A 23,629-nucleotide genomic window follows, 5' to 3' on the forward strand; every position below is an offset into this window, starting at 1 on the left:
ACACTTACTTAATGAAGCAAGCTCATTGTAGCTCTCTATGCCCTGCCTGTTCTTCTACTCCACATTTAAAACCATTTTTAAAGGAGACAAACAAGTCACATATAATTTATATTTTAATACAGAAAAGAAACCATACATCTGGGGTTCATACACAGCACAGGAGCACTTCAGTACATCTAGAGTAAGACAAAAGTTGACCTTGTACTTGAAGTAGGTGTGAGAGGAGGAAAAGCAAACACTTTTAAAATTTGATTCAGTGTTCCAATGGAACTGGCTCTACTAAAAAAAAAAAAAGTGAAGTCCAAAATGAGTAATTACTTGGGAAAGACGATAAACTAGAGTGGGTAAGTGGTAAAAACTGTATGGAAGTCATGGGAGCTGGATATGTCCATCCCACGCTGATGGTCCAGTTGAGTGCACAGGGAACCACAAGCTCCTACAGGCACTGAGAGTCTGGAACTCTCAAGAGGGCCTGGTGCAGTTTAATAAATTTCCTGCATTTCCTGAATCCCTTGGCTCAGGGACACACTGGGTGGGATTTGGTTTGGCTGGATATGGTACTTCAGCTGCCAGATCCCAAAAGGTGCCACTGAGGTGCAATTCTCAGCACCTGATGCCTTGACACAGTCATGAGGAGGAGCTCTGAACAACACCCACACTTCAGTCCTTAGAGCAGAACATGTGGAACCTCCAATTCCAGCTCAGCTGGGCAATACCAACACTCTTAAACCTGACACTGCTGGGGAAATAAATACACACTGGAAAACAATCACAGAGCCAGGGAGCCAGCACTGCTGAGCACTCAGGGCCTAGGGACAAGTTCCACCAGTGCTTGTGCTTGTCCCGAGGAACAGCTCATCTCCAAGGCAAGGAGTGGGGCTGGTCTGGCCCCTGGTGGAGGTTCATGGGCCATGTATCTTCCTTTATCTACCACATAAACAGCAATTCATCTGGAGCAATAACAGAGTATCTGCACATCACCCCAGCTCTGTGCAGGCACCAAAGGACACTTCTCTCTACTGACCCAATGACCTGACACTTCTCTCTACTGACCCTGACACAGAGAGGAGTTCTAAAGTAGACAAGTGGAATCTGGGCATCTGAACACCTGGAACCCTTAGGTGTCCTGAAATCTTCCTATAGGCACTTTTTAGAAGAGATCTATTTGCTGCACTTGGGAAAGAAGCTAAGAACAGAAACACTGAGAGAATGGAATTTGTATCCATACTAATGGAAACTAAAATGTGCCGTGGCAGAGATTTGTTACTTGCAACTGAAAATTTCTGCTTGATCCTGTCATGTTACTTGCACTGAAAACCACAAACACATTAGCAGCAACCAGCAGCAAACTTCACTGCTCAATCCACCATGCACTTGCAGTCAGAAGGAGAGCAATACAAATTTGCTTGATGTTGCAGCCCTGCCAAAACAGGATTAAACTTTCTAGGGCCAGACTGATACCTACACCTCAGTTTTGCCAAGTCTGACCAGGTAACTCAACACCCAGGCAATCCAGATTATAACACCTTTGCCAGAGCAGCACTGACCTGCCCAGCTTTGTCAGGAGCTCTGTCCCTCTCTTTCTTCTTGAATGGTTTCAGCATGTTTAAAAACTCTGGTTTGGGTACACAAAGCCTTTACACAGCCATCAGAAGGGATGGCTTTGTGAGGCAGCCCCATTCTGGGGAAGGGCAGAACTCTGTGCTCATCAGGTGTTAAGCAATAATGGAGTATCCAGTTCCTACAGGGAACTCCCACAGGGAACTCAGTGCTGCAGGAGCAGGACCAGTGAGGCTCCAATCCACCTGAGCTAAACCAGCCTGGAGTGTGCCTGTTCCTGAACCCAAATTCCCAGAGCCTTACATAGATCAGGATAATACATTCAATGCTGCAAAGGAGAGCTGTTCCCAGGTATGTGCATTTTTCTCTACTGAGGCCTGGTTTACTGTTGGTATTTATTACCTGCCTGACAGTAAAATGGTCCAGTCAGTCCAAACTGGGAGGAAAGTAGCTGGCTTTTTAAAGCTTCAGCAGCAGCTCCTAGGAGAGTCTACAGCAATTCTGACTGACTAAGGTTGATGAGACCAAGGCTTTTACTCAGGTACTAAACAGAGCTCCTCCATTGGCTTTGTTTTAGCAAGAGGATGGAGAAGACAACTCAACTTCAGCATGCACAGTCACCTCTAGAAAGCTTCTTACATCTATTTGAGTATTAACAGATTTATTTTATTGGTAAAATATCAGCTACAGTCTCTTTTGGGTTTTCCTTCAGCATGATCTACTCATTTTACTGAACTTAACAGAAAACATCCCTAAAAACAATGATTTCATCTCACGGAGAAGTACAGATGGGGAACTCCTGTGACCAGGCATATGCCTCCTATGGAACTGGTTCCTCCTTCCCTAGGGCAGCAGTACACCACACTGGATCCAAAGCCAGGTGGCAGTGCAAACAGATTCCTCCGTGCTCAGGGTTTCGCTGTCGCACTGTGCTACATTTCTGCTGGTTGATAGAGGGTATCATCTGTCCTGCTTTGATGTTCACTCCTCTGTGACTCACAAAGCTGTGCCTAATGGTAAAAGAAAGCTTTGTCTTGACAGGCCCAGAATTTCCTCTATGTCAAACAAAACGTTTCTACGCACTTGTGCTCTTCTTTCAGAAGTTTAGATAAAATATTCAGCACCCACAATCCGGAAGCCTTTGTAGTAGAAACAACAGGTCGTTTCTTTTTGTCTGAGGAGACGTTGCTTTTGATTGCACAATTAAGACTATGGAGTGTGGCTCTTTATTAACATGCTTGAAATATGACAACGTAGTAAGAGCATGAACGAGGATAAAGCACCTTGCAGGAGTCTGTGTCCCATCACCTGGGATGAAACTGCGGCAAGAGGTTCCCACATCCAGCAGGATTCTCCACGCTGAGCCACACTAATCCGGTAGATCATTAACAACCATTTGGGAGAAGGGGGCATTCAGCCTGTCCAGTTCATCCACTTGTGGGGGGTGATGCATTATAACTTCGTGGTCCTCTGAAACATCATCCCCCACCGTTACCAGGTTTGTTAGGGATTTGCTCCGAACACACTGGAAATCAACGTGGCGGCTCTTGCCCTCCTCCTTCTCCCAGGACATCTGGATGAACGGCCGCTGCACGTAGTTGTAGATCACCTCGGAGCGGCCACCGGGCCTCCTCTTCACCTTCTCCTTGCAGGTGGGATACCCTGGAAACACAGACAGCCACTCAGCTCCACTGCACCTTTCTGTGCTCGCTCACAAAGGGACAACGGGATTCCAGAACATCCAAGTAGGAGTGACTGTGGGGTCAGGGTGGGACACACACACAGCTCAGTAGACAAATGCTCAGATTCCACATTTAGCACTATTGGCTTGCAAAAGACTGCTCTCTTTTCCCCTGCAAAGGAGTTCTGAAAGGCTGGACATCCTTCACGAAGGAAATCCTAAAGCTACAGAGCAGGTCATCCCCATGTGCCAAAAGATGAGCTGGTGAGGATGAGAAGGAAAAAGGGGCAGATAAATCAGGAGGACTATGAGGATGTCGTGAGGTTATGTGGGGAGAAAATGGGGAGTCAAGGCTGAACATGAGCCCAAGTGGGCAACAAGGCCAAAGGCACCTGGGCTGTACCAGCCATGGTCTGTCCAGCAGGCCCAGGGCAGTGATTGTCCCCATGTGCTGGGCACTGCTGAGGCACCTGGAGCACAGTGTTCAATTTTGGGCCCCTCACAACAAGAATGACATTGAGGGGCTGGAGCGTGTCCAGGGAAGGGAATGAAGCTGGGGAAGGGTCTGGAGCCCCAGGAGCAGCTGAGGGAGCTGGGAAAGGGGCTCAGCCTGGAGAAAAGGAGGCTTGGGGGGACCTTCTGGCTTTGCACAACTCCTGGACAGGAAGGAGCAGCCACAGGGGGTTGGCCTCTACTCCCAGGGAACAGGGACAGCACAAGAGGAAACAGCCTCAAGCTGTGCTGGAGCTGTTTAGATCAGATATTAGGGAAAAGTTCTTTTCCAGGGCTGTCCAGCCCTGGCACAGGCTGTCCAGGGCAGTAGTGGAGTCACCATCCCTGGAGGGATTTAAAAGATGTGTGGATGTGGCATCTGGGGGTGTGGTGGGCTTAGCAGTGCTGGGTTAATGGCTGGACTCAATCATCTCAGAGGGTTTTTCCAACCTAAATAATTCCATGATTCTCTGACAAGAGGGTGCAGCACTGTGTGTAGTCAGTCTGCAGGCGCTGCACAGCACCAGCCATTCTGTGAGCAAACAGAGCTACTATAAAAATAAGTCTCCCAGGACAGACCCCAGCATTCTCTAAGCTCCCTAAGGGAATGACTGGATCAGCAGGTGGAAACATCTGACTCCTGTTTCCTGTTTACTCATTCCTAAGGAGATAAGTCCTTCTCATACATGTTATGTACTTTTTACTTTCCTTTAACTTTTAAGCCCCCTGGCCAATTTCAGTGGAACACGGTAGAGGTAGAGGAAAAACATGCTGAGTTTTAACTGGTTTTGTAAAGATAAATGTAAAACACAGAGTAAACTAGGAAATGCCTGGAGCCCAGAAGAAATCAGGCTTTACTGACTGTGGTGTCACCTGCTTATGCATTTCCCTTGCTGAAGCAGCACTTTACCTTCGATGCCAATGCGAATGTTCTTCAGGCCCCGTTCCTTTAACACAGCTTTTGCCACATCCCGGTTCTCAATGTACTTGAAGAATCTGTACAGCTTGGAACTGTAAAGGACTTGAGAAATAAAAGGAGTGATTAGAATAGGAACTTTCTCCCTGCTTCTGACATGCCCTGCTGTGCCAGGTATGGATTCCAAGAATTACTTCAGGTGTCTGTTTTCCTCACTGGGATTAATTGTACTTCCTTGTGGGAGGGCAGAGATGCACATCAATCTCAATAGACTGGGTGGTGATGGGAGTGTAAAGCAAAGAATATTCCCTCACTAAGGAGCCAGGAAAAGGCTGAGGGGGAGGCAGAAACAGAAGGAACAGTGCAGTGAGTGCTGGGATCAGTTCTAACTAGCCAGGCACCCTGCCTCCAGCAGCACCAGCTCATACAGAGCACACAAATAAGGGCTCCACATGCCAGCATCTCCTTCTGGAGGAAGCCAGTTTGGGAACGTGTCCTTTCCTTATGGCTGGGTGTGTGTGGAACAGAGTGCAGAGCCCTTACTTTGTGAATACTCCTCTCCCATGGGAGGTGGATGATCCTCATCCCAGTCCACGGTGTCCTCATCGGTCAGTACGACGATGTGACACTCGCGCTCCCCCTTCCTCGCGCTGTCCACCATGATGGGCAGGATCAGCTCCTCCAGGTAGCTGTCGAACTGCTTGTGAGCCCCATCATTGGAGAGCTCGTGTAACAGAGCACCTGAGGAGACACAGATCACAGGAGCTTTGCTACAGCATGAAAATACCTCAGCTCTGCACTTCGCAGATCCATCCAAGAGCACAGCCAGAATTCCTCCTCAGACAAAATGCTCAACATATGTTCAGACACATCGACAGCCTCCAGATCCAGAACTGGCAAAGTCAGAAGTGCAGACTGTATTTCCAATGGGATGCAAATTGCACTGCAGAACTATTCCATTCCCATTAAAAACCCACCAAGCTCCAATCAATACAGTGAAACAGTAACAGACTGAATAATTAATTCAGTATGATACTTAACTTGAATTTCCAGTAACAACCTCTGCCCTTGAAAGTACATTTTGCTGCCTTCTCTGTGATCACTCACCAGAGAACAGGGCAGGAAATTCCACCCACAGCCTGTTATGATACCACACACCCCATTTCGGTAAAGTACGTTTCACAGACCTGCCTGTGTTAAAAGTACTTGTTTTTGCCAGCATGCCCACCAAAAAGCTGCTCCAAATCAAATCTCTTCATGATCAGGAATTCTACTACTTTCCAGATTTGGCATCCTTAGTTCCTGCTCTGCCCATCAGCCTTTAGCTTAAATTATTCATGATTCTCTGGTACATTTTGGATAGGGGTTATAATCCTGCTTTTAGCCTTCATTTTGTTGGCAGTAGCAGCAAGCTCTGCTCAGCCCTTGTTAAAAAAAGGGACTAAAATGTTTATAATTTGCTTTTTGAGCAAAGAGCCTGTGTTCTGAAGTATTCAGTCACTCCACTTTGGATTGAAGCAGCCAAAAGGAAGCTGTTTAAATGCAACTTGAGCTCCAGTGAAATCCACTTGTTCATGCTTAAACTAAAGCATAAGATTAAGAACTGCATTGAATCAGGATCAGAGTGCTGAACGCCCTGCAGATGATCTCCTAAAAGCTGCTTTGTCTCCATACTTACTTAAATCTTGACATTTGATTGTGTTGAAATCAAAGTTTATGCAGAGGTAATCACACGTGTCTCGAAGGTCTGGGATGGAAATCCCATCAGGGCAGTTAATTATTCCAGTTTTGTAATAATCCTGTGAATAAAAGGACAGCTTTTGGAGAGAAAAAATTAAGAACATCTTGGACTATGATAATTCCTAATTAGTTCTTTATTTCTTTAGTTGATATTGGAGAGATACTGAAACTATAGCTCTGTGTACAGTAAAACAGCCCTGCTTCTCTGAGAATCGACATCTTTTTGCACATCCTCTAGGGTCTGGTAACAATGAGCTCCAGTTAAAACTTTTCCATGGCACAGGGTTTCATAACATCTTTATATGCAACCGCAAGGTCAGGATACAGCTCAGGAATCACAACAGCAGGACACAGAAAAGGTAAAAGGCAACATGAGCAAATATCTGAAATGTGGGCTTATACCAAAGACTGCTATATTTTTTCTTTAGAAATCACAATGCAAAATGTAAAACCAGAATGTCCCAGGGAGTGCAGCTGCCTGGAGCTGGCTCATCTGTGCACATGAGACAAACAGATTGTTTCCTTCTTTTCTCCCCACCTGCAGAGCTGCCCTTACCAGCACTGTGCGGAACACAGCTGAGCTGATCCCTTCTGCGATCTCGTACTCGCCCTTCTCATTTGGCCGGGTGAAATTGTACTCTCTGCCTGGCCCAAACATTCTGAAGAGGTAAAGAACGATGTAAGTGCACAAGAACATCAAAATGCATTTATTCCAGAGACAAACAGGTGCACTGGGGTTTAAAAATTCTTCCCTGTGAGGCTGGGGAGGCCCTGGCAGTGGCTGCCTAGAGAAGCTGGGACTGCTTCAGTCCTGAAAGTTCCAGGCCAGGCTGAATGGGGCTTGGAGTAACCTGGGATAGTGGAAGGTGTCCCTGCTCATGGCAGAGAATGGCAGCTGAGGCCATTCCTTGGTTCTGTGATAAAGCCCAGCAGTGACACAGAGACAGAGTAACTTAAACCTCCACTCCAGTCTCTTCCTTAGTAAATAAGGACAAGAGATGGCTCAGGGAGGCCTGGCCTCTGTTACTATGGCTACTGCACTCTAAGGAACAAGCCAAAGGAAAAGATCATTCAGTCCTGGGGCAGAAAATCCCCTGGCAATAAAGCCCTTGCACTGACCTACACCAGATAACTCCACATGGCTTTTGATGCCTTGTTTTACACATTAACCCATGCAAGGGTCAGTGACCCAACAGAACCCTTTGGTCAGAGAGGGGGAAAATGCTGGCAATACAGCACATGAGGATTTCTTGGTGCAGCAACAGGCTCCAACCCCTCAGCAGGAGCTGAGTAATTTCTCCTTCGGGTGAGTATCGAGAGGTGGCAGCAGGAGAGGATGGAGCATTATCATATTCCCCATTCAGGAGGAAGATTATCAGTTGGGGACAGATGCACAGCTTACAGACCAGGCACACACTTGGGGAGAAGGCAAAAGGAGACTGCCTTTGGCTAAAAGTGTGCATTTTTTGATGGACATGGACCAAAGGGAGACTTATCTAGAGAATTACCAACTCTCCATCTGGGCATGTCTTCTGGGCCTCACTCACAGCCAAATTCAGACTGAAGTCACCATGTGTACAGATGACATCACAAAACAAACATGGTATGTTTATTCCATTAAAAAACATTTAGACTGCCTTGAGGTACCTTGAAGGTAACAGAAGTGACCCACCTTCCCAGCATGGTGTCAGGGTGAGCAGTAAAGATCTGGGGATTCACAGCAAAGCGGGTGCCATCCACCACCAGGGTCACTTTCTCTGGAGCTACTGTCTGGGAACTGCTGCTTGAAGACAATGCACAGCATCCATGGCGTTCCTGGGTATTAAAATATTCCAGCTGTCTCTTATTTCCATCTGGGATATGGCAGTTGTGAGGTTCTTCAGGAGCAGACAGCATGCCACTGATCTGGGGACTTACTGGGCAAGTGTTGTGTCGGCATTCAGAATCCAAACCTGAGGGACACAAACAAACATTGCAAAGATCGGACAAAATTTATTGAAAAACATCAATTCATAGTAACACTTCCTACTGAAATGAGAAAACTGACTCACGTGATAATTAAGGATGCCGTAACTGTCAGGGTGATGTTATATGACATAAAACTAGGCTGTTACTGAACTGAACCAGCAGCTGGATGTTTTGGTGAACCATGGTGCTTAATGTTCCTTGTTAAAGCAAGATGAATTCAAAGGGCAGGAGCACAGGAATTAAACAAGGCCAGAAATACAGAGCCAGGCCGCTGGCTGCACTGCCACAGGAAGCTGAGCAGCAGCACACACCTCACCAGAGTGCTGCAAGGCAGCAGTGCCCAGTGCCAGTCCGTGGTGGGCACACAGGACTGCCCAGGTGCCTGCAGTGAATCTGATCAGGGCCAGCTCCAGGCTGACCAGGGCCTTCCCGTGGCATGGTCCTGCCAAGATGCTGAACTCTGCTGTGAACTTCTGTCCTTTAGAGCAGCTTGGCACAGGCAGGGCACATACTCTCCAGTGTAAACTGCCCTGTGATACTGGAACATTTTCCAAAACAGAACACCCCTTAAAGCCCAAAAAATAATCTCCTCTAAAGATTACAAGGCTGAGGGCATTATCCTTACCCTCAGTCCTGGGAGCTGCAGGGCTGTGACCTCCTAACACCACAGAACTTTCTTCTGACTCATGGGCTGCTACAGTTCTGTTTTCCACAGGACAGCTGGACTCCAGATTTCTCAACCATTCTGTGCCCCCAGCACAGTTCCCATTCATGCTGGGCCTCCGTGCTGTGAGGAGTTGGTGGCGTTTCCTAAGAGAAGAGCTGGAGAGAGAATCCAGGTTGTTAGTTTTGGGAGAAATTCCCAAGCAATAAAGTTAAAATCCCTGTATCTGGTCTCACAAACAAGGTCCCTCATGCTCAAAAGGCATTTCTTCAGGTATTTAACTCTGTTTCAGAGCCTTATGGTAGTAATTATGCCCCTACCCTCACCTGGGAAGAGGGGGGTAAAAAAAGATTTTAAAATAATGAGGGGTCTATTAAATCTATTTAATCAACAGATCTTCACTTTTTTAAAGCTAAGTCTAAAGCCACTGTTATCTTTAGATCACATAGGTGTTCCTGCAAATACCTTCCTGGCAACTCCTCCAGACCTCTACAACCCTTTAGAAATGTTTATGTTCTTGACTCCCAGTCCTGGCCAAATGAGCTCTGTAACATGGAACAGCCTGAAATAAAACATTTTCCCAGTTAACAGCTCAGACATTGCCTCTTAACCACTGTGAGATTTCACCAGGATGTTCCCCTGCTCCCAGTCATTGCTTGGTTTTGGTTCTTCCTTCTTGATTTATGCCATGCTGTCACACAGTGCTGCCCCCAGTATTTAACCCACTACAGTCCCACAACAAACACTTGGATGGTGCAGAACAGCCAGGGCTGGAGCAGCCTCACACAGACACTTTAAGCACTGCCACTCAGATCTGGAATGCTCTTCCAGCATATGCAGAGACACAGCTTCCTTTTTTTCCGAGTAAAATTCCTTCCTCCTCCTATCTTTATGACCCACTTCACTCCTTTGTATCTCCTAACAGATCAGATCTCTTTGCTGTCTCTTTCCATCATTCCCTCTGGCATTTGTTTTGCCCTGGACAGGAACCAGCTCTCCTTTCTTGGCTTCAAGTGTTTTCCTTTCACTCTCTCAAACATAAACCACCAATTTCCTCATTAATTAATTTTTCCAATTTCACCCCTGCGGAACAATTGTCCTGTGTCTTTCCCTTGGCTGCATGGAGACTGCAGGGCCTGCGGGTGCCATCTCTGACACCCGGCAGAACTCTGCCATGGCAGAGACAAAGCAGCTAAAACACAGCACTAATAAAACAACAAATGCCAAGTCAGAGTTGCTGAGTTTTCTAGCCAGCACCTGCTGAGGATGAAGGCCTTAATGAGCAGTTCAGTGCTGGGTTTCAAGCCCATTGTTATTAGCACTAAGTTTACTGGCATTACTGAATTAAGCATTTCATTCTTAATGAGAATTTAAAAAAGGAGCAACAATTCATTACTTTTGTTCTGTAAACCTAATTCTAAATTGTCAGCATTATTATATTTGTATATTTTTAGAAAATCTGCTGCAAACACATCATGTGATGGTCATCCAAAGGAAGATTTTTGGCAACAACAAAACCAATTCTTTTTTTAAAGGCTTTGGCTGGCAGCACAGTGACACAAGGAGCCCCCAAGGGTCATCTCAGTCCCAGCAACCTAAACAGCACCCAGAACACTGCCTCCTCCTCTGTTCTCACCAAAATACCCACTGGGGGAAAACTCCTTCTCCCCTTTCAGGCTGCTTTTCTCTCCTGGCTGCCTGGACCATGGAGGAACCTTCCTCAGCAGTCCCACCAGAAACCCCTGTGAGTGCTGCCTTGTAAGTGGGAATAGACTCATGGAATATCTTGAGTTAGAGGAGAACATCAGAATCCACCTCTCTGCTGCTCACAGGACCACCCACAACTAAACTGTGTGACCAAGCATCTTCCAGGGAGATTCAGGGAATACCCCTGGGAAGGGACCCACAGGGACCACCGAGTCCAGCTCCTGGCCCCTCACAGACAGCCCAACAATCCCACTGTGTCCCAGAAACTCTGTGTGAACAACCTGAGCAACTGTCTGCCCTCTTCTCTCGTGTGTCAGAGCAGCAAAGGGGTGGTAGAAAGTCCAGCAGTGCTGGGCAGTGGGTGTGGAGGGAAATCTAAATATGAAAACCCACATAGTCAAAAACATCCTGGGAGGTGAAAAACGCCCAAACTGCCCCCCATCCCCCCCAGCCTTTAAATCAATTCCAGAATTGACAATATCCAGTAGAACAAAAAATTAACTATCTCCTGTTTCATAGCACTGTAATTATTGTGAGAAAATGGAATTTTTCAAGACTGCAAATGTTAAAGTATTTATACAACTAATATTGTGATTTCAAACACATTCACTGAATTATTACATTGTATGCTTTGACCCTGAGATTAGCTCAATTGGCTGGAGTATGATGCTGATAACACCAAGGTTGTACATTCAATCCCTGCATGGGCCATTCACTGAAGAGTTGGACTTAATAATCCTTGTGGGTCCCTTTCAACTCAGAACATTCTGCAATCTGTAATCTGAACCAAAATGCTTTAAAATTTGGTAACTGCACTGAAAGCCAAAACATGTTCTTTAAAATGCAGTTTGATTTACTTAGGGAAAAGTATTTTGAGATGGGGAAAAGAATACCCTTGTCGAGTACGTGTACAATCATAACCCTAATTCTAAGGGAAAGCCCTTAAGAGGAGTCATTCTTGAGACTTGCTGGCTGTTAGGAGGAACCCTGGAATGCTCTGGGTTTGAGGGACCCTAAAGCATCTCAAGGGATACCTCCCACTAGCCCAGGCTGCTCAGAGGAACAGACACCACACTGGGCTGCAGCTCAGGAACTCTCTTCCCCCTGCATTAACTTTCCTATATTGAAACAATATCCCTGACAAAGCTGATGCTACCACACTCACCAGGGAACAGAATTTACTCTGTGAGCTGACAAGAACTCCATTAAGAAAACAAGATAAGCATAAAATTTACTTCTTGGGCCCCTTTCTTCCAAGAGTGCTCAATTGCTGCAGCTCTGCCAACAACCTCCCCTTGGGGTGCCTGAACAATCTCTTGATTATTTAATGCATTACTCAGCAGAGAGGAGAAATTAGGCAGGAAATCAGATGAATAAGCAGAGTACATGAAGGCAAAGAGCAGCTTTGTTCAGGGACACTTAAGACTCCATAACTTCCCCAGAGCGCTGCCTGACAAGCCCCATTTAAGTGATGTCAAATAGCACGAAACACCAACAGACTGAATTTCACAACAACCAAACCGGGTTGGGCAAATGTCGAAATCTTTGTTCATCACCTCAAGCTTTGAGTTGAATGCAGAGACCCTGCACACCCCTCAGCAGAGTCCTTAACAACAGCAGCTCAGAAATTATTTACAGAACTATCACCAGTTACACAGGATCTATGATACACCGATTTCCCCTTATCATTCCCCCCTTTCTGCTAAACAGGATTGTCAGGGAAAAAATGCCCCAGCTGTTTGACACCTTTCTCCCCCTTCTTTTCTGTTACACCAAGTTGAGCACCAGCAAAACCTGCTAAAAACAGCTGCTCTTTGCAATGTGGTGGCTCTCCCAAGCGTAAGATCTGACATTCCTCTTTCCTGGAAGTGGAACATCCAGTCCTGCTGATCATCCAACCCAGCTCAGGCTGATGGCATTTCCCTGTCTCCTGGCCCCTCTTGGCATGCCAAAACCCTGCACGTTGTGTGTCGGCAGAATTGAGGGAAATGAGAAAAGATCTTTTGGCACATCTGGCTGGTACAATAAATCCCCAAACTGGTCATTTAACGAGACAAATATATTGTGAACACACCCAGAACCCAGTGGGGAAACAAGTACATAAATACTTCAAGGCCAAACTCCTGCCTGACCAGATTACAAATGTCCTGTTTTCCTTTCATGCCCAGGATCAAGGAGAACTACCCGTGGTGAGAATGAATGCTTATAAATAATAATTAGCACCACTCAGCTTCAAAGTTTTTTACAAATATTAACTGCTCATTGCTCCTAAGAGCCCTGGGAAGCACTGCAGGGAAGCATTTTATGAGAGAAAACAGGGACACAGAGGCAGAGACCTAATCCTCAGGATGAGAGCAGCAGGCCCACTGCCTACTCAGGTGTTACTCTGACTTGGAGCACGTTCACTCTCAGCTCCCCAGCCCTGCACCAGCAGCTCCCCTGTGCTAGCAGGACAAACACTCCCAGGTTACCACCCTCCTCAGAGGGATCCTTCCACTCACATTTCCACCCTCTGGGAAGTGTAAATTGGCTGGCAGCACAGAATGGCTCAGGAGCAGTGAACAGGCACCCTGATGATGTCTTTCCTCTCTTCTCTGTGACTTGTCTGCGTGCTCAGCTCCTGAAGGATCAGGTCCACAGAGGAGCTGAAGCCTCACAGCTGGATTGTGGGAGCTGGGCACTCAGGAGCAGCAAAAGCCCCATGTCACATTGAGCACTAAAGAGCAGAGAAAGAACACCTCCAGCGAGAGAAAGGCTGGAATTTTAATTTTTTTGAAGGAATCAGTATCAGAATCAAAAATCAAAATTCCCATCGGACTCAGGCTGCTGGTTTTGCCAGACTTGAAGCATGTGGGCCCCTCCTTCCTCTGGAAGACAATGTCAAGAATGAGCTGTGCAACTGCACAAACATCTCTGTTCTCCAGACCCTGTGCTGGTGGTCCCACTGAAATCATCTCTATTTGAAATTGTCTAGAGCCTTGTCTTTTGTTGAGGGAAAATCATGGAAGTCATATTTAAATTGTTTTTAATCACAAAGCGGAAACACTTTAATTTTGCAATGCACCATCGGTACAAACAATTCATGCTGCAAATGCTTTGCAGAGATAAAGAGGCTGATCCCTGTTCTTTGCAATCCTTAAGGAAGTGTTCTGGAATGTAAAGAGGCTGCGACATTTTCAGCACTATATCCTTCCCCACCCTAAGGAATCTAAAGCACTTCCAAAGCCACTTCCCAATGCATACAGCTCTAACCCCAGTACTGGAAGAGCTGAATGGCTTCACTTGCACAGAGCACCATGACCAAGGTAATGTGTGCTGTGAAAAGAAATGCTGCAACGTGGCCAGCAGAGAAAACTCTTTTAGATACAGCACATTTATTAAGCAACAGAAAACAAGAGCATCAGTACAAATGTACTGGTTTCTGGGTTTTATTTATTGTATTACAGAAATACAATATTCTATTATATTTATAAAGACATATTCCTTATAATTCGATTTTTTTTTAAAGAGCCATTATAGAGTATTTTAGGTATTAAGAACTTCACAGAAACTTCAAAGAAAAATCATGAAAAGCCTAGCTGCCAAAATCCATTGAGGAGTGCTGTAAGACCTGACAGCTTATACAGGGTTTCACTGTCACCTGGCATGGCAAGAGAGAAGATGTAAGAGAGTAAAGTAGTGGAAATGAGTGTCTTTACTTCACCATTTTGTTTGCAAACGGTGAGGAAGGACCAGCAGTGAGTGAATCAGCTGGTGAACAATCCTCCCCTCTTCCTAAACCACAGCCTAACCATCATGACTGAAATAAAACTCCAAACAACTAATTTTTAAGGTGACAACACTCCTTTAAGACTACAAAAACATTCCCATGTACAATTATTCTCAGAAATATGAGCAAGCAGGAAACACGCATACGCAGGGTGTGCCTGACCTAATTCCACAGTCCTACACTGAGAACAAGATGGATTTCTAATGGAACTGCACGTCCTTCCACAGTGGCTAAAGCCTGGCTTTAATTTGTGTCCTGGTTTAACCCCAGATGGCCAGTGAGCCCCAAACAGCCACGTGCTCACTGTTCCCTGGTGGGATGGGGAGAGAACTGGAAACTCGTAACTTGTGGGTTGAGATCCAGATATTTTAATAGGTAAAGGAAAAGAGGAAGTTGTGTGGAGATCTCACAGCACATTCCAGGATATGAAGGGGCTCCAAGGAAGCCAGAGAGTTGCTCATAATCAACTGGAGTGACAGGACAAGGGGAATGGCTTCCCACTGCCAGAGGGCAGGGATGGATGGGATATTGGGAAGGAATTCTTCCCTGTGAGGGTGATAAGCCCCTGGCACAGGTGCCCAGAGCAGCTGCAGCTGCCCTTGGATCCCTGGGAGTGTCCAAGGCCAGGCTGGAAAGGGCTTGGAGCAGCCTGGGATGGTGGAAGGTGTCCCTGCCATGGCAGGGGGTGGAATATGATAAATTTTAAGGTTCCTTCTAACCCAAGCCAGTCTGACATTCTATGACTCTACAGAAGCTGTGCATGTAAAAAAGGAATTCATTCCCCACTTCCCATGGGCAGGAAGGTGTTCCATGCCCAGGAAAGCAGGGTTCCATCACCTGGGAAGAAAAACACCATCACTCCTAACATCTCCCCCTGTTCCTTCTTCCCTCAGCTCTATATGCTGAGATTGATGCCCTAAGGAATGGGACATCCATCCCTGGGTCAGCTGGCCTGGCTGTGTACCCCAGCTCCTGTGCACCCCCAAGCCACTGGTGGGTGGGGAGCAAACAAGACCTTGGCTCTGTGTGAGCCCTGCTCAGCAATAACTGAAACACACCTGTGTTATCAACCTCTCTTTTTCCAGCTAAAATCTAAACCACAGCCCCCTACAAACTACTAGGAAGAAAACTAACTTTAAATCAGCCAAAACCAGCATAAATTCTTAAAAGGTCTCCTTAGAATATGCCAAAAGTTTCTCTAAACATAAAAGCAGAGAAACAAATTAGCAATGATTGACCTTCTACTTTCGAGAGGAAAAGAGCAATCTCATGGGTTTAAGATAAATAAGGAGAAGTGTTTCCTGTACCTAAGGATTACAGGAATCACTGTTAAGATATAAACCACAGCAGGGAATGCAGCACAGAGATAACAGATCTCCCCTGGGCTGGGTAATATTGGTTAAGTAAAAAAGCCATCAAACTTGATATGAAAAGTTATAATATTGACAAGTAGGTAGCAATCCAACTTCCAATTTTCAAAATAACTATTTGCTTCTGATCATCAGATGGAGACTTTACCAGAGAGAGAGAAAAAGAGAAAAAACAAATGATTCTGGCTGTCAGGTCAGTTCACCTGCAATAAAAACTTCCCAGTTACAGAGAGATATTCCAGAGGGCTGTGCAGTGACAGGAACTCACCTGGTAGAAAGAAAAACAAAAAGTGAAATGTTCTCCTCTATTAAAAAATTAGACCAGACCTGGTGGCTCATTCTGTGACTATGAAGGACCCTCCAGAGACACCCCCTGCCACGGGCAGGGACACCTTCCACTGTCCCAGGCTGCTCCAACTCCTGTCCAGCCTGGCTTTGGACACTGCCAGGGATCCAGGGGCAGCCACAGCTGCTCTGGGAACCCTGTGCCAGGGCCTGCCCACCCTCACAGTGAAAATTCCTGCCCCATATCTATTCCCTGCAGTGGGAAGCCATTCCCTGTGTCACTTCAGGCTCTTGTTCCAAACCCCTCTCCAGCTCTCTTAGAGTCCCTTTAGGCACTGGAAGGGGGCCTAAGGTCTCCCTGGAGCCTTCTGTCCAGGATGGACATCTCCAACTCTCCTAGCCTGGCTCCTTAGCTCTCTCCCAGGCAGGGAAATCAGAGTTTCCAGGCTGAGCTCCAAGCACTGTGCTGTGCACCTACACTAAGGGAGATGCTCAGGGCAAGGTGAGACTTGGCAGGTGTGGGGTTGCCACTCCCTGGCACCTGTAGATACACCTGAAGCACAACACGGAAGTGCGTTCACCTGGACTGCACCAGAGTGAGAAACATCTGACTGCAGCCTTCACGTGCTTTTCACAAACCTCCTACTGATCCTCATTTCATTTTCCAAACACAAGCAGACAATAAAAGCTGATTTATAGGTTGAACCAGCACAGGCACATGACAAAAAGCTTTTCCCTTGTTATGAAATAACTCTATCAATATACAGAGGATTCATTTTCCATCTGGCTTCAAATGATAGATGGAAAATAATGTCCAGCAGGCCTGATGCAATGCAGGACAGCTTGAAAATGTTGGCAAGAGACAGCAAGGAGGCTGATGAAATGCTTGATTGTTTCTTGCATTCTGTGCATAGTGCTGCACTGTTAGCAAAGTTTACTGACTTACTCATTTACTTGAGGCTCAACAAAAATCCACTGTTTCTACAAATGCAACTCAAAACTACAGTTGGAAATACAGGTTTAAGGGTTTAACACTGCACTTGCACCCCTTGATTTAAGACCTGGGGGTCACCAGGTCCTTCTGTCATCATCAGCACTCAGTTTATGCATTGAACTGACCCCTCATCAGTGCCCCACACTCACAGCAGCTTTTCTTTTGCCAATTTACAATCACCAAGACTGATACCTGCAGTAAAATAACAGATTTATTAACTGGATGTAACCTATTGCAGACTTTCCCAAAATAGGAAGGTCACACCGTGGCAGCCTCATCAACAGAACAGATGAAATGCATCCAGCAATGTCCCACCATGAGAGCAAAATTCCTGACCATGGCAACAAGTTACTGCTTTTTTATTTCCTTCCCTCTGAGGTCCAGGATATTCATGTTAGAGAGCAAACCCAAGCAAACTGTAAAGGGTATTTCCTCACACTACTGGAATAAAGACAGTCATCTGAAAAATTATATTTGATCCTCATAAAGACCTTCTTACCACTATGGCAGTGGCAGCTTTGCCAGTGCTATCTGATGAAATTCAGCACTTTTAATAAAGCTGACATGCCCATATAGAATTTAAACCTCCTTCCTTGGCAGAAGGTTGGAGTATGCAGATCTGATCGGGGAAAAGGGAAAAAAAAAACTGTGGCAAAAGATGAGCTGTTGCAAATATAAGCAGAATATTTTTGTCTAGAGACTGGAAATACAAATGCTCCCTGCTAAAATAAATAATACTGAGTTAAATAAATACTATTGAGTTAAATAAAGTTTTAAGGCAGGTGACACCTGTGAGTTACACTTCTCTTCACCTGTGTTAAACTAAGCTACAAATACTCTGGTGAAAGCCTGCAACAGGAGTAAGTGCTGCAGACAACAGTCTGGCTGTGTTCTCTGTTCTACAATTTGCTGCAAAAGTACTTATAAAGCTTTCAGAAAATCCCACACACTTCAGCAAAGCCTAAAAGCAAGAGCTGCCTTATCCCTTTGGATTTAAAAAAGCTTTTATTTCTCAACTTTTGTTCTTAGGCGGTTAAATCAATATTGGTTCCAAATTCCCACGATTTCAATTCCTGCATTTATATTATGAGAAGTCCAGTTTTTTAATTATGAACTGCAGCAAACAGCGTAAGGATGAGGGTATTTCTGAGGGAGTTCTAACAGAGACTGATCCACCTGCAGTCACCAGAAGTTCTGAGCAGAACTGATCACCCACATTTCCTGGTGTAACTCTGGAGCAACCCCTCTGCCAAGCACCCCTCACTTACTGCCGGCTCATCCGTGCTCGGTGCTCCCTGCACCGCGATGCCGAAATCCTGCCGGAGCAGAGGGAAGCACCAGGGCACAGCAAAGCCTCGGAGTTTAAACTCTTTGAGCAGCAGTGGTCACTCCCCCAAAGCCCGGGCGGCTGATTCATGTAAATATTTCAGGTTAAAAGTCCCTCCAGCTGATTCATGGAGTTTGAATATAATCTGTGCCATAAGAGCTTTAAGTCTCTTTTCAGTAAAAGCCTCCCTCTCTCTCCAGCTTCCTCATTCAGATAGTTTTTGCAGGAATTGTGTGGTAGAAAAGGCTCAATTTTATTAAACCCTTGATGCCATTAGGTAAAACACCCTCCTGCCACAAGCCCCTTAGACAGGCAGAGAGGAATCAGCCACCAGAATTTTTGGTTATGAACATAAGTATGTGCACATGGATTCCCAAGCTCAGGAGCCCTAGGACTTGGGCCCAAAGAAATTTATAGTAAGTGAGGACAAAATGAAGTTATTTGGACACATCAGTGCATTGCTGAAGAGCCTCAGTAAGAACCACCACTTTCCCTCAGTGCTTCCATGGGCAAAGCAATACATGTTTATGTCATCTGGAAATGTTACCCTCTGTCTGCTCAAACATTAAATCAATCGATTCTATTTCTGACTGCTTTCCCCTAAGATACAGCTGGATTGCTCAGAGACTGCTCCAAACACAATTTCATAAAACAACAGAATTAAATAGATCACATATCATCAATAATATATAACTTTTAATGCAAAGAGTCTAAACAGGCAGGAAATTATTTTCCTCCTGACTCATGCCAGTGATAAAGCACATGTGTCCTGACAAGTCTGAATGAAAGATGCCTTTGGAGAGCTCTTAATTAAAAACAAACCAAGTGATACAACATAGAAAACAAATCCAAGTGACTAATTTACTAACTTTTGCATGCAAAAACTTGTTATTACTTTTGGTTTGGGGGCAGGATTTTATTTCTTTAATGTCCAATTCTCTCATCTGTCTAGAAGCAGGTGCAATAAAGCCCCTGGTAAAGAGGCTGGGGGAACGAAAACAGCAAGAACCTCTTATCATCAAGAAGTGTTGTCCCACACCAGGTGAGGCTGGTGGCCATCATCAGGAGAAATAATAGATTTATATATTTTTATATATAAATTACATAATTTGTGTATGTATAATTTATAAATTAGCTTTTATAATTACCCCATTTGTTTTTAGCACAGTAACTGTCCATTGTGGATCTCTTGAGATGAGCATTTGTGTGTTATCAATGCACTTTGAACTACACAAGTTTTGATTAATTTAAGTAAAAATTTAAAATTCAGCACAGACAATATCCTAAACCAGAATTCCCCTCCTCATTTACAGAGCTTTTGATTTGATACAAAAAGTTACCTGACACTTCACCCATGGCAAAAAACACCTACTTGTTTTGACTCTTATTTTAGAAAGGCTGCGAGCAGCTCCAAACTCCACCTTCCTTCTCTGGAAGGGATCCCAACAAGTAACTGCTCACTCATTCCCAGCTCATCTGCTACAACTCTGCCCTACAACTCCAACTGCCATTCATTTCTAACCAATTACACGGCAGCAGCTCGCAAAACTAACAATAGGTGACGCGTTTTTCAAAGTTGGATGCAGTCACAGGAGCTTTCAAAATAATGACAATGAAAAAACTCAAAGCAAACCCAAGAAACAAATCCAGGGAGGCTGCAGTGGCATTTGCAAGGAAATATTGCCACGTTGAGAAAGAGGTTGAGACTCCAGGTCCTATCCAGTGTGGAAGGGCAAAAGTCAGGTGTGGTCAGGCAGCGCTGGGGATCTCGGAGCAGGTCTGGGGTGGCTCAGGCTGGCATCGGGTCCCTGCCAGGGGCATTATCTGCCATCCCCACGGGCACTGCCCTATCTCACCACAACAGGTGCTGCAAGCCTGCTCCGATAAAGCTGAATTTTCCTACGGAAGGACAGAGATGCTCCTCTGAGCTAAGGCACAAAGGGAATATTATCAGTGTTGTCCTTAGAAAGAACCGAGTTCTCTGGACCAGACACATGGTTTAATTCTCATTAAGATACAGACAATAAGAAAAAGCAAAACAAACATAAGGCTCCTTTCACGGTGCAGCTGCATTAGTAACTGCAAGTAATACTGAGTAATCCGAAACCAAAATAAACACAGGAGTTTTATTTAGCACAATTACAGCTCTTTGAAAACGCCTCCTGATTTATTTTGAGGAAGGCAAGAGCAGGGGCTACAATTTCATCTAGGTGAGGCCAACCATTAGCACTCTGGCAATTCATCTCAGCAGAGAACCTGATACCTTATTTTCAAGAACTGAAAAACAGTTCATGATTTCAAACCAGCCAAGGTTTACAAGGGGACATTGGCAAGACACCTCTTGCTTTGTTTACATGCCTGGATAAATATTTTACATGTCAAGCATAGTTATAACACTTTCTAAGAATATTCCATTACATTATTTCTTCTAGAAAAATATTTGGCTAGTGCCGTGTTACAGCAAAATTAGCCAGGAACTGGAGCCATATTTTGAGGGAGTAAAAAAGGGAAAATACCACCAAAAAAAATATAAAATTGAAAAAGCAAAGATGCCTATTTCAACACACATAATGAGGTGTTTGTGCTGAGGGAAGGTGCCCATTTGGGTACTGGATAAGGTCACTATTGAAACAGGAAAGTTCTAAAATTGAAGTATATTCCAGAACAGACCTCTCTGGCTTGTTTTCACCTTGACAAGCAAGAACCCAGCAATATTCTAGTCAAAACTGTAGCTGGTTGTGTGCCTATCTCAAAGATAAGATGCAAAAGAAATGCCAGGACTTTTTACAAGTTACCTATACCAAGGAAATGGTCTTCAAAGCCTGTCTTTAGGAGGAATATTCACTTTTCTGCTGAATAATCCAAGAGATTCTCAAATTAATTCGCATCTTCCAGCAGCAGAGCTTATGTGTGGTTTTAATAAATCCTTAACAAGTAGATAGGTTTTCCTGCAGAGCCTGCTAATTAAAGGGTCTATAAATGTCCCAAAAGCAGCTCCCTCTAACCTGAGGATTTCAACTCAGTCCTGACCAGAGGTGACCACACTGTGACATTTTAGAGCTCTTAACATGGCCTGCCTGAAATGAGGTGGCTTTTGTCAGTCTGGCTGAAGACACAGGACATCAATCACCTCTCACTGCTAAACCTGGAGCTCCTCTCCCATAAGCAGAAGTCCCAGCAGGGGAACGTTTCCTCCAGCCCCATGTGCCAGACACAGCCTGGGCAGCGTGAGGGGCTGGAATGCTCCTTGTCAGGGCTCCAGCTGCTCCAGAAGTAAAGCCTTTAAGGCTCATGGCTCTCAATCTGGTTCACAGGAGGTTTTGTTTTGTTATTTTTACTTCAGCTGTGACAGCCTTCTAATTAAAGATAGCACTAAATGTCTGCAGCACATAGGGTGAGAGGCTGGAGAACACTCTATTTTCTGCATTAAGAATTGTTTCATCTCTCAGAAATGCAATAATTCCACTCTCCAAGTGGTGAAGTGGTATTTCCCATAGCTGTTCATAACACCTTTAAAATGCTTTTGGAATGACTTAACAGCACAAAATCAAGAAACACAGAGGTGCCACAGCCATGGCACATTAACCAACTTTCTGAAAACAACTGATTTTCAAACCCAACTTTAAAAAGGAGAGGCCCATGATCTTGGCAAAGAATATTTTGTAATAGGGACATTTGACAGACAGGACACCATGTAAATATAGCACAGCGCTAATGCACAAAGCTCTCCACAGCTTTATAATTATCAATAAACAAACCCAGTTTCCCCTTTGCTTGGCCAGCACAAGGTAACAGAAATCCTTAGACTGGTTTCACTTCAGTATCCTGTGCAGAGAATCCCCAGCTGACCTCCTCTAACCCAGCTGTTTATCACTCCTTGGGCCTGACAGCAAAGCTGCACATGAGCACAGCTCCTTGCATCAAACACACCCATTCTGGTCTTTCTGAGAGCCACCTTGTTCAGCCCTGCGAGGGGATTTCCACCCCCAGAACACCGGGAGCAGTGGCACAGCTGTCACAGCATCCTTCCCATCTCACCACAGCCTCACCCCGAGCAGGGACAGGGGCAGACACGCTCCAGCCCCCTTACTGGATGTGAAACAGGAGAGAATGCTGGGAATGAGAAAGCTCCTCTTCCATGTGCCCAAGAAATGCTCAGGATCAATACTGCAATCTCCATTAGTGCAGCATCCAAATCGATGGCTTCGACTGCACTCAAAGGGAGCTTTGAAATCGCTGGGCAGCACAGCTGAGTCCAGAGATCAGCAGCATTTAGAGTAAAAGCTAAAACCTGCCTGTCCCAAGTGACTCAAACATTAACTAATTTACACATGTTTAGGATGGATCTCAGCAAAGCCTGGATATGGGCCAAACCTTATGGTCTTTGGGTACTTTACGTTAAAGCTGAGCCACTTCTTAAATCTACCTGAATCATCTGATTTGCACATGGCTGAATAATCTTAGGATTTTTCATATTTGTAACTTGGTCAGTCTGAAAGGAAAAATTAAAATTAGATCCTATAGAAAAAGGCCAGGTTGTGCTCATACATACAAGAGAAACTCCATGGTTTTAAGAAACTAAATTTTAACAGCAAATCAGAACCTGAGATTTTAATAATCTCTATGTCTTTTCTATTCCTTAGTTGGATTCCTTTCCCAACACAGGCAGTAAAGTATTTTTTTCCCAAAACCCCTACCAGTTTAAAGGCCTTTGCTATGTACACATCCATCTCCTGAGGCTATATCAGCCCCTGACATCTGACCAAGGGCTTCTCAGCAAGCATTAGACTACAGGAAAGTCTGTGAGTGCCTGCTGGAACATTTCTGTCAATGGATTAGGGAACTCATTCATAACCACCAACTGCCACAGCAGATAACATTCCAGACAGACGGAAGCTTTTCTGTGGGTAGAGATTATGTAACACCACAATTTTTAATCCACTTGTCCAGAGGAAGAAGAAATGAGCTCACTTTCACGGAGGTTAATGCTTCCTTATTCTGTTTTTCTCTGTTTGTTCCAGTCATGTTGAACTACCAGATGACACTGAGCACATGAACTGAGGGACTTGGAAAATCCACCCTGCTCATCTCCAGTCCATCCAGAAACTCTGCTGCTGCTGCCATCAGTTTCTCTCTTCCTGCCTTTTCCCTACTCA

At 45.1% G+C, this 23,629-nt stretch overlaps 1 protein-coding gene across 4 annotated transcripts in view; it reads right to left on the reverse strand.

Moving 5' to 3' along the window:
• Nucleotides 1-95: 95 nt before the first annotated feature.
• Nucleotides 96-23,629, reverse strand: part of KCTD20 (potassium channel tetramerization domain containing 20) — a 29,734-nt gene continuing 6,200 nt past the window's right edge. For 2 of the 4 annotated variants that reach the window (XM_058855603.1, XM_058855604.1), the window contains 7 exons: nt 8,983-9,179; nt 8,062-8,341; nt 6,946-7,048; nt 6,328-6,448; nt 5,193-5,390; nt 4,644-4,754; nt 96-3,222 (listed from right to left, as the gene is read on the reverse strand). In XM_058855603.1, coding sequence (XP_058711586.1) covers nt 2,930-3,222; nt 4,644-4,754; nt 5,193-5,390; nt 6,328-6,448; nt 6,946-7,048; nt 8,062-8,341; nt 8,983-9,130 — 1,254 coding nt within the window. In that variant the 5' untranslated portion in view covers nt 9,131-9,179 and the 3' untranslated portion in view covers nt 96-2,929. Of the gene's footprint in view, nt 3,223-4,643; nt 4,755-5,192; nt 5,391-6,327; nt 6,449-6,945; nt 7,049-8,061; nt 8,342-8,982; nt 9,180-18,414; nt 18,543-23,629 lie in introns of those variants that run through there. The other 2 variants (XM_058855602.1, XM_058855601.1) reach the window with 2 other exon arrangements.

The sequence above is a fragment of the Poecile atricapillus genome, chromosome 23 (genome assembly GCF_030490865.1).
Source record: "Poecile atricapillus isolate bPoeAtr1 chromosome 23, bPoeAtr1.hap1, whole genome shotgun sequence".
Classification (NCBI taxonomy): domain Eukaryota; kingdom Metazoa; phylum Chordata; class Aves; order Passeriformes; family Paridae; genus Poecile; species Poecile atricapillus.